At 38.6% G+C, this 11269-nt stretch overlaps 2 protein-coding genes and 1 pseudogene across 4 annotated transcripts in view; 2 read left to right on the top strand and 1 right to left on the bottom strand.

Moving 5' to 3' along the window:
* The window catches only part of LOC104749431 (putative callose synthase 6), a 10318-nt gene extending 9855 nt beyond the window's left edge, over positions 1–463 (top strand). For 2 of the 3 annotated variants that reach the window (XM_019237935.1, XM_019237934.1), the window contains one exon: positions 93–463. In XM_019237935.1, coding sequence (XP_019093480.1) covers positions 93–213 — 121 coding nt within the window. In that variant the 3' untranslated portion in view covers positions 214–463. Of the gene's footprint in view, positions 1–48 lie in introns of all 3 variants that reach the window. The other variant, XM_010471062.2, reaches the window with a different exon arrangement.
* Positions 1240–5086, top strand: LOC104749429 (probable receptor-like protein kinase At2g42960). The gene is made up of 8 exons (XM_010471061.2): positions 1240–1802; positions 2334–3077; positions 3171–3275; positions 3410–3532; positions 3633–3803; positions 3883–4012; positions 4098–4307; positions 4451–5086. The coding sequence occupies exons 2-8, from the start codon at positions 2404–2406 to the stop codon at positions 4580–4582; spliced, it is 1545 nt and encodes a 514-aa protein (XP_010469363.1). The 5' UTR covers positions 1240–1802; positions 2334–2403; the 3' UTR covers positions 4583–5086.
* LOC104749430 lies at positions 4963–11163 on the bottom strand (annotated as a pseudogene).

The raw sequence follows: 11269 nt of genomic DNA, 5'->3' as shown, positions 1-11269 counted from the left end.
TTAGGGATTTGGGACTCGGTGAAAGAGTTAGGAAGAGCATATGAAAAGATAATGGGACTTGTAATCTTTGCACCAATCGCTGTTCTGTCTTGGTTCCCTATCGTTTCCGAGTTCCAAGCTCGTCTGCTTTTCAATCAAGCGTTTAGCAGAGGCCTTCAGATCTCCATGATCCTTGCTGGTCGGAAAGACAAAGCAACTTCGTCGCACAAGTAACCATGAATATTCTCTGTTTCCTGGTTTCTTGTGGCTTAAGCAATATCCTTTTTTTCATAGAACGGTGTCGTTTATAGTAGTTGAGTAGTTTGTCTATATTAAGTTGAGTTATACTTATAGGGATGATAGTAGTTTCGTTGGGGTTGGACACCTCACACACTCATCACACTCATGTGTTGTTATCACGATGATTTTGACATATGCTCTTTAATTATAGCTCAATTGATTTCTTTTGGTTGTTGATTTAATATTACAATAATTGCGGGAAAAGTCGATGAAAAAAATATTTTAATTAGACCCTAAATTCTTGAATGCACATCACCATGAAAATTTCATGATTCGTTTTGACTTGTTTATGGATATGATTATAATAGTAATTAATACATCTTCTTCTTCTAGTTATTATTGCTCGACACACCAATTTAATGTCCGAGGCATATATGATGAAACTTCAATTTCTTTATTCTTTGGCTTTGTCTTGCATGTGATAAAAGATTGTATTGTATAAAGAGATAAAAACAAAATAATAAAAATAATGCTACACTTAGCCAGGAAAAAGGGGATCCATTGAAAAGCAATTCTATAAAAAAAAAACAAACAAAAAAAAAATCATAAAGCAGACAATGTGCTCTAAGTGTGAGTTAATTTTTTTTTTAACTGAGCCCTCCTAAGTAAAAAAAATCAAACTTAAAATCGAGAAAATATCTTTATTACAATATTAGAAACTTATTAGACTCCAATAAAGAGTATTTTCTTGTTTTTTTAAGATCAAATTAGTTTCTATATTGAAGTCAAACAAGAAGTTTATTGAACTGAGCAAATGAGAAGATAAGACCAAAATTTACAAAGCCTGCATCTAAGAATTCTCTCTTTTGTACTTTCCCTAGCTGATCTCTCTATCCACTTCAGTTTTTTTCTACAATTTTAATTTCTTTTCAACCTTCTAAATAATTTTTTTTTTTTTTGGCAATAGAAAAATAGTTGTTGTAATTATTATTTATATGATGATCCAGCTATAAATGACACAGTTGCCAAAGTTCACCATCTTTGCTTTCCCTTCACTGCTCTCTCTCACTGCTCTCTCTCTCTCTTCTCTTTCTTGATATTGTTTTCCTCAAATTGCAAATCAAAGCTTTCTTTCCAGCTTTAGAACACACACACTCTCTCTCTCTCACTCTCTCACCAACAAATCTCACCCAACTTTTTTTTTCTTCCCTCTTTTAACCCTTGCAGCTCCACTACTAAAATCCTAAAATCTACAAACCCTAACTCTCTCTCTTGAATCCTCCTTACATACATTATTCAATAGTTGAGAGTAAAAAGTTTCAATCTTTCTTCTGATTCCTTGTTGGAATTTACCTAAAACCGAGTTCTTCTCCTTTCTTTCTGGGGTTTTATTTGGTGGGCTGGAGAGAAACTTCAATTGCAATTTTCAATCATTAATTAAGCAGCATATATGCTAATTGCCTTGTCTTCTTTATTTCACTTTCTCTTTGGTTTGCTTCAAAATCAAAGCAAAGCGGAAACCTTTGTGCCGAAGATAGATAATAAATCGAAAAGGCAAGAACTTTAGTCGCCAACATTCTAAGGTAACATTCATGGAACTCAACTCACAAAAAAAAAGAACTGCTTTTTTCTTTTCTTTTCCCGGTAGCATTTATATGATTCTTCTGTGATAATGTCTCTTGCTTCAATCGTAAGTGATTCCTTTCCAATGAGGTTTCCCTTTTTTTTTTTTTGTTTATTGTCTTCAAGTTTTGTTTTGGTGACAAATGTTGGGAAAGTTAATGCACATAACTTGTTTGTTGATATGCCGCAATTTATTGCTGAAATTGCGCGTGCTTTTTTTGAATCCTGTTTCTTCTTCTTCTACTATGTTGTGTCAGCTTTTTTTGGTCGAACTGGTTAATGTAAACTTCTGAGTCGGCAGCTTTACTTACCAATTTTTAGATTCTTTCATTTGTCCAAGAATCCTTTTTTTTTTTTTTTAGAAGAAGAAGGAAAAAAAACTCTTCCTTTTTGCTTGTAAGATTTGTGAAAGTCAGAGATGTCTTCTTCTTAGTCCTCTTGATGTATGTATGAATAGGTTTTTAAAAGTTGATTGTTTTCTTGTTTACTAGGTGGGAATTGTGAAGTTGTGAGCAAAGGGGAAGACAAATTGTGACCGTATATACAGAGGAAACCAAAGATATGTCTTCTGAGAGTTCTTTGAGTGCTGGAATGTCTAAGAAAGTCTCGTTTTTAGGTTTGACGGGTATGAAACTGTGGGTATTGATTTGTTTGGTAGTTTGTACATTTGTAGTTTTGGTTCTCTGTATCCTCTCTCTATGGATTGCATTCCGACGAAAATCACGGAGATCATCTCACAAGCTGTTACCTTTCAGTCAAATACCACACGTGGCCAAAGATATCAGGGTTGATGATAGAGTTGGTGGGTTTCAAAATCATAATGAAGATTTGGGTTTCACAACTGCTGACAAATCTAGTGACAGAAACTCGGGAAAGATGATGTCTTACTTGGGAAGAACCAAGTCTAGTGATAATGATAGTATAAGTCAATGTAGCTCTGTGCATCATCATGAAAGAGCTTGTAGTTCTCACTCCGGTGAAGAAGGAAGCTTTGGAAACGCTTGGAGACAAGCTTCCCTTTCGCAGGGTGGACTTGTAACAGCATCTCCTTTGGTTGGTTTGCCAGAGATATCTCATCTTGGTTGGGGACACTGGTTTACTCTTCGGGATCTTCAGCTAGCCACCAACCGTTTTTCTCCTGAAAATGTAATCGGTGAGGGTGGTTATGGAGTAGTTTATAAGGGTAGACTCATTAACGGTAATGATGTTGCTGTAAAGAAGCTTCTCAACAATCTGTAAGTTTTTGTTTGGGGTTGTTAAAGCTTTGTGAACCCTGTATTGGATTCCTTTTTACTTGTTTAGTAATCGTTTCAGAATTTTGTCTCTAGGGGACAGGCTGAGAAGGAGTTCCGGGTTGAAGTTGAGGCTATTGGTCATGTACGGCACAAGAACCTTGTAAGGCTTCTAGGATATTGCATAGAGGGTGTTAATAGGTGAGTCTTGCTTGCTTCTTATCAGCCTGAATATGCTACTAATCATTAATTACAGCCAAATGAATAACCGTTAATGCTCTGAGTACTGAGTAGAACTAGGCCCTTGAACCAATTTTTATTTGGACGTATTGCAGGATGCTTGTTTATGAGTATGTGAATAGTGGTAACTTAGAACAATGGTTACATGGAGCCTTGGGGAAAGATAGCACTCTCACTTGGGAGGCCCGCATGAAGATTCTTGTCGGTACTGCACAAGCGTAAGTTGCTTAAACTGTCGACTGTTGTTGGGCCTCTTACTTGAAGTTTAAATTATAACTTATTGATATGAATTGACATGCTCTGCACTACAATTCACAGGCTAGCCTATTTGCATGAAGCAATAGAACCAAAAGTAGTCCACAGAGACATTAAAGCAAGCAATATCCTGATTGATGATGACTTCAGTGCAAAGCTTTCCGATTTTGGGTTAGCTAAGCTCTTAGACTCGGGTGAGAGTCACATTACAACTAGAGTCATGGGAACCTTTGGGTAAGTCTGAAATATGTACCCTCTTTATCGATGATGGGTTTATTTTTCATCTATTAAACCTCATGTGTATCTGCTTCAGCTATGTAGCACCCGAATATGCCAATACAGGTCTATTGAATGAGAAGAGCGACATTTATAGCTTTGGTGTCCTACTTCTAGAAACTATAACTGGAAGAGATCCAGTTGACTATGAACGTCCAGCTAATGAGGTAAGCTAATATGTCTGCGTTGTCAATGTATCCAGGAGTTATGAATATGTTAATTTGGTGTTGAAACATGCTTTCTTGTTGGCAGGTGAATCTGGTTGAATGGCTAAAGATGATGGTTGGAACAAGAAGAGCTGAAGAAGTTGCTGATCCAAGAATTGAGCCCAAACCCGCTACACGTGCTCTGAAACGTGCACTTCTTGTTGCCCTGAGATGTGTGGATCCCGAAGCAGAGAAACGACCTAAAATGAGCCAGGTTGTGCGGATGCTTGAATCCGATGAGCACCCTTTTCGTGAGGTATGTATACTTAGTTCACCGCTTTTAGACGAATTCTATGGAAATATTCAACTTTGTCATACTGTAACAAGTGATGGTTCAGTTCTACAGCAATATTTATGTGTTTTGTACATATATCAATAAACTAGTATGTTTTTTTGCAGGAGCGAAGGAACAGAAGGAGTAGAACGGCGAGTATGGATATTGTCGAGACCACAGAGGAATCAGCTGACACAAGCAAACGGCCTGGTCACTCAGAGAACCACACTACAGAACCTGAGAAGACTCGTGTATAGAAATTATGTCGCAGACCCAGTGAAAAACTCAGCTAAGTAACTTCACACCCTCAAATGCTCTACTAATTGATGATGCATGAGTTTTTTTATGCTTGTCAAGAAACAAAACAAATCGGGTTAAAGAAGACTTCTATCCCAGTTCAGATCAAAAGAGCTGTTCCAGTTATTTCTAACATCCCTCCAGGTATCTAATGATGCAATCTTGGGAGCCAATATTTTTATGATTGAGGAGCATTTGTCTCTTGATCTCTGTGATTTTTGGTTCTTCTACAGTCTTAGCCAGAGTACATTTGTTGTTGTACTATGAATTGAATTAATATGTCATCCTCTCTCTCTTGATTGGGACATGTATATAATCATGTTGTGAGTCTTGTGACAGATGTGAGAGCATTACTGTTTTTGCAAGAAAGAAACGAAGAGGCCCTTCTTTATCGTAGCTTTTGATGTATAAATTATTGTGTTATCATATTTTTATTCAAGAATATATGAAACAATTACAGTTTTTTTTTTTTCTAAGATCGCCTATTACATTCTCCATACTTTAGCGTGAGTCAGCCGAGTTGTAGTGAGACCAATACTCTTTCACAAGCTTCCCAAACAAAGAGTTTTCATCCTTCATCAACTTCATTGGTTCATCATACTCCACAATTCGCCCTAGAATTCAATCAAAACCCATCAAATATCTTATCAAACAGATTCTGAGAAAGAAATTAAGATGATGCAAATACAACCAACACTTACCGTCGCTTATGGAGAGAACCATTGTACAATCCATAACGGTAGGGATACGGTGAGCAACTGTAATGACGGTACAATCTGCAAATTCATGCCGGATTGTTTTCTGAAGTATCAAATCTGTTGCATTATCTATTGATGCTGTGGCTTCGTCAAGGACTAATACTCTGCTTCTTCTCAAAACTGCTCTCCCCAAACAGAACAACTGTCTCTGTCCCATGCTCCAGTTTGATCCATCTTCCACAACTATCAAAACAATAACCCAACTTTGAGCCGCACAAAACATCTACCTAAACAGAACAACTGTCTCTTTAAATGAAACTCAGATTTGTTACCTAATGAATCTAAGCCGTTTTCTTTTTCTTGAACCACCTCTCTTAGTTGACACTTTCCAAGAACCTGCATTTGAAAAATGGTCTTCTTTTTTGGGGCAAGTTCTTCATAAGATCCATAGTTTTTAAAATTGTTTATTAAGTTAGACATACCTCCCAAATCTCAGCATCTGAATGCTGACACAAAGGATCCATATTAAATCTCACTGTTCCATTGAACAGAGTTGGATCTTGAGGTATAATCCCAAATCTTGATCTCAGATCATGAACTCCGATTCTGGAGATGTCAATACCGTCGACAACGATCTTTCCTCCAACAGGTTCAACAAGTCTGAACAGAGCACTGATCAGAGTTGTCTTTCCGCTACCAGTACGACCAACAATTCCAATCTTGTGCCCTCCTTCAAATGTGCAGCTGATTCCTTTTAATACCAATGGTGATTCTCGTCTGTATCTTATCTGTATATATGAACATTATAAGATTAGCAAACTCTCATTTTCTCGACCAGGTAGTGAAACTGTGTGTTAATCAAACTTACCTGCAAATCAGAGATTTCGACTTGGCCTGTGACCGGCCAATTAACCGGTGGTCGAGTCTCTTCTATTACTTCAGGAGCCTCAGGTGTTAAATTTGTGTACTGCTTAAGCCTCTCAACAGAAATGATCCAGTTTGCTAAGTAGCACTGGTTCTGTACGGAGTAAACAAGTCCCATATTCAATGACAAACCGTAAGATAGCGCCATACCGATGAACCCTGCCACAAGAAATAAACACCATCAGTGAATCACATCTCAAGGAACTTCTATTTTCAGTGATGATGACTCACCAGAGCTAAATGTTCCTGTAGGAAGCAACACCATGCAGAAAGCAGTGGAAGCAAGAACAATAGCGCTGACGGTTTCAAGCCGCTGGATCAGCCATTCATTAGCTGCAAAGCTGTGAAAGAAAGGACTAGCATTTGTATCGATGAGTGTGAGACTTTTCTTGAAAAACCTCTCTTCTTCATCAAATGCCCTTATTGTTATTGCTCCTGCTACTGATTCTGCTAAATGATTCGCCACATAAGATCTTGTCGTGCCATTGATCCGCATCAACTCTTTCGCTGTTTGGAAGTAGTACTTCTGTAAACCGATCGAACGAAAAGAAAAACAAAAAATCCTGTTGGTTTGTTTTCAAGAAACATACAAGATCTATTAAGAGTAGTTCAAGAAAAAGAATCTGACCTGTAAACGAAATGCTAGATAAACCATGGGAACAGACACGAACAAGACTTGCCAAGTAACAATAGCTAACACTCCAAGACTACAACCTGTGTTTACTGTAGATGCAACCACAAAGATCAGACCGAAAGGCACGTCAAGATCTACAATGCTCAAGTCAGATGAGACCTGCAAATCCCAAGAAATTACAGTTAACGAAGTTGAATCTACCAGACAATAAACAGAATTATTCATCAAGTTCATTAGCATTTACCCTGCTAAGAATCCTTCCAAGAGGTGTAGAGTCATAAAATGACATAGGAGCTCTAAAAAGAGAGTTAAGAAGCTGAGAAAACAAAGAAGCTGATGACTTCATGCACATAATCACGACACAGATAGATCTAACCATCAAGCAGAGAACTGAGCACAACCCAATCAACAAGTAGACCAAGATCAACTTCAAAGTGCTAACTTGGGGGTTATCTACGTTTGCAGCCATCCAAGAGTTCTGAAGAATCTGTCCGACTGCAAATGTGACCTGAGATAAGCTCGCGATGAAGAAGAATATGTAACCTTTGTTCTGATTCATGTACTGTATGTACGGTCTCAACCCCGTGTCTCCCTTCTCTCGCTCTTCCTGTTTGATCAAACGACTCGGTTTCAAGACCTTGGATTGAGAAGAAAGAACTCTGTTGATTTCCTTCACCGGTTTGCTAGGGCTGTCTACTGTCAACACTCTTTCGGAACCAGCTGTTTCTCTGTGAGCGTTCACTAGATCTTGAAAGTCTCCGCTTCTAGCTAGGAGTTCTTGGTATGTATCGGCTTCAATGATTTCTCCATCTGACATTAACTAGAGAAAGAAAGAAGTACAATAAGGCTTATGAAACATAACAACAACCAACGAATCAATTCTGATTTCAAGATCAAGTTACCAAGACAGAATCAAAAGCAGGCAAGAAATCAACTTGATGTGTAACCAATAACACAGCTTTTCCCGCGAGAGCGTCCATAACATATTCCTGAAAAATCACGCTCATTTAGCTTAAGTGTTTCCAAGAAAATGACAATGAGAAGATTCTATATAGTAAATAATTACTTGGAACAAACTCGAAGCAGTGTGTGCATCAACGGCACTGAATGGATCATCAAGAAGATATATATCTGCATCTTGGTAAAGTGCACGAGCGAGTTGAATCCTCTGTTTCTGTCCTCCACTTAAATTTACACCTCTTTCACCAATCTCAGTCTGGTCTCCATCAGGTAAGAGCTCAAGATCTTTGTCTAGGCTAGACTTTTGAATTGTCTAACGGTAACGTTGTTCATCCAAGACGCCTCCAAAGAGGATGTTATCTCTTATTGTCCCTGTTTGGATCCAGGCTGTTTGTGAAACATAGGCGATGGTACCATAAAAATCAATCTGTTTGGATGATTCAAATCAAGATCAGAAACATAGTTTTCAAATATATAAATTTGTTAAAATCCAAAGCTAAGAGGAGAGATGGAACAATTGGCTTACCGTTCCTGAGACACATGGAGTTTCACCAAGAATAGCAGCTAAAAGTGTTGACTTGCCTGAGCCAACTTCACCACAAACAGCCACTTTCTCCCCAAACTTAACCTCAAGACTCACATTTCTCAAGTTTGGTTTTGTTGAACCTTTCTCCTCCCAGGAAAAGCTCGCAGATTTAATAACAATAGCGTTCTGCTCACCTTCTGATTTCTGCTTTCTCCGAGTCTCCCCACCTTGAAGCTCAGGAGCTTCTAGAAATGTTGCAATGCGANAACGGTAACGTTGTTCATCCAAGACGCCTCCAAAGAGGATGTTATCTCTTATTGTCCCTGTTTGGATCCAGGCTGTTTGTGAAACATAGGCGATGGTACCATAAAAATCAATCTGTTTGGATGATTCAAATCAAGATCAGAAACATAGTTTTCAAATATATAAATTTGTTAAAATCCAAAGCTAAGAGGAGAGATGGAACAATTGGCTTACCGTTCCTGAGACACATGGAGTTTCACCAAGAATAGCAGCTAAAAGTGTTGACTTGCCTGAGCCAACTTCACCACAAACAGCCACTTTCTCCCCAAACTTAACCTCAAGACTCACATTTCTCAAGTTTGGTTTTGTTGAACCTTTCTCCTCCCAGGAAAAGCTCGCAGATTTAATAACAATAGCGTTCTGCTCACCTTCTGATTTCTGCTTTCTCCGAGTCTCCCCACCTTGAAGCTCAGGAGCTTCTAGAAATGTTGCAATGCGACTGAAGGCAACTTTAGCCTGAATAGTCACTCCGATAACATCAGGGATCATTCTTACTGGATCTTGTACCAGACGCAGCGTTGCCACAAAAGTGAAAACGTTACTTGCTCTCAGTGGAATGTTTAGGAAATAGCAAGTTGCAAAAGTTGCAGCAGAGACAAAGACCGGTGATGACCAGAACAGAACCGCATTGTAAGCCTTTCTCATCTGAACCGCCTTCAAAGATTTCAACTCTGTGTTCCTTAGCTTCTCAATAACCTTCTTGAAATGTGACTCCCAAGCGTAGAGCTTTAAGACCTTCATGTTGACAAGAGACTCATTGCAGGCCTTGAGCCGCTCATCCTGAGAGGTCATGAGTTCGCTTTGGAACTTGTTCTGAAGTTTGGCGATGGGAGCATTGCATAGAACAGTAAGTATTATAACAGCTAGGGCTGAAAACGTAGCAACTCCCACAGAGTGAAAGAGAATCCCAAGCGCGATTAGTAGCTGAAAGCTTGTTGTCCAAAGCTGGTGAAACCAATATGGAAACTCCCCAATTCTGTAAGCATCAACAGTTGCGTAGTTCATAATCTCGCTTCCCGAATGGATCAGTCTTGAAGAGTTATTCAATCTCAGCTGTTTCTTGTTTATAGCTGCAGTTAGTAGAGACCTCACTCGTAAACCAACAAGCCTACATCTGAAGTACCATTGTCTCTGTGACAAAGACTCTATCATCTTTGAGAAGAACAGCAACACAGCCAAGACAAGCCCTTCATACCTAAAGCTTGCATTGCCTTCAGCAACCAAAATGAAAGCATTTAGAAGCAAAGGACCCGCTGAAACAGCAACGATCTTCATAAAAGCAAAGCAACCAGAGATCAAAAGCTCTTTCGAGACACAACTAACAGTCACTTTCAAGATCGAAGGCCGACGACAAGAACTCCCTAATCTTCTCTTCTGCTCATTGAGATTCTCCTCAAACAAGGAATAACACGTCTCAGCACGCTCGTCATTGCGAAGCTCGGGTATATCTTCTTCCTCCAAGTCCTTCACATTGCCTCTCTTTATCAGAGAATTCAACCACCAGAATGATAACTTACTAAACAACCCAGCTTTAGCAAACTGGCTGACCCGGTGATCAAAATCGGATTTTTCATTGTAACCATTTGAATGATCACCAACACTAAGAGGCTCATACAAACTACTCTCACCACACTCTTCAAATCTATAGCCTTTGTAAGCACTCAAGAGTAATAAAACTGAACCAGGGAGTAATAAAACATCAAGAATCGTCCTAATCGACACTTCCTCTCCAGAAAGAGCATTGTTCACAGCCAAACAACTCGAGACCAAAGCATAGAAGAAGGAGAAAATAGATAACAACCTCAATGAAGACTTTCGAATCTTTGTTCCTCTGACGCAAACGACTAGGTTGATTAACAACCATGTAAACCCTTGAATCAGAACCACCAGCCAGAAGATTAAGGGCTTATCGTGATTCTCTCGTAAAACCCAAATCGCTAAAATGAAATCAAGAGATCCGATGATGACGTTGAAAAAAGGAGACACGATTCGTAGAAAATGGAATCTATAATTATGTTTGGGTGATTCCTTGAGAAACAAGGAAATACAGAGAGTTAGGGCTGAGAGTGTGACACCGAAACATATCTGCAGAAGTCGAAGACTGCAGTTTGATGATGTCTGGTGATGATTCTCACAGAACCAAGTCCAAAAATTTTCTATCATTTTTTTTTTGGTTTCTCCTCTTCGTAAAGAAAAAAACCAAAAAAAAAATCAGGAAATATTTTCGTACTCACTTCCCCTTTTTCCCCGTCTAATTTCTCTGGACATGCAAACAAGAATGAAGATTGAACAAAAGAAAAAAATTATGTAAGAGCGGGAAACGAAAGATCGATTCGAGAGAGAAGAAGAAGAAGAAGAAGATGAAGAAATTGGTTAGTCTCGTCTCTATGAAAATGTAAAACACGAAAGAAAAATGGAAGAAGTAATCAACTTCTCTGCCTTCTCAGAACTCGAATTTATCTTTTAAGGGAAAAAATAAATTATTTTGTTTGGATTCTCTTAACCGCATTATTACATTAGTTTGATTTCTCTAATTATTTTGGAGGTTTTATCGCTTTACCCTATTTACTGAAAAGTAGGAGGTTTCACTTTCACACATTTC

Source organism: Camelina sativa, chromosome 16, assembly GCF_000633955.1.
Source record: "Camelina sativa cultivar DH55 chromosome 16, Cs, whole genome shotgun sequence".
Classification (NCBI taxonomy): Eukaryota; Viridiplantae; Streptophyta; class Magnoliopsida; order Brassicales; family Brassicaceae; genus Camelina; species Camelina sativa.
This window is presented reverse-complemented; position numbering and strand designations above follow the sequence as displayed.

What these genes read in the sequence shown, in the direction of transcription:
- LOC104749429 (XM_010471061.2), top strand. Translation starts at nt 2,404, where the DNA reads ATGTCTTCTGAGAGTTCTTTGAGTGCTGGAATGTCTAAGAAAGTCTCG. An exon ending in AGAGTCATGGGAACCTTTGG is followed by an intron (nt 3,804 to 3,882) that starts GTAAGTCTGAAA and finishes TATCTGCTTCAG; the next exon opens with CTATGTAGCACCCGAATATG. An exon ending in ATGAGCACCCTTTTCGTGAG is followed by an intron (nt 4,308 to 4,450) that starts GTATGTATACTT and finishes GTTTTTTTGCAG; the next exon opens with GAGCGAAGGAACAGAAGGAG.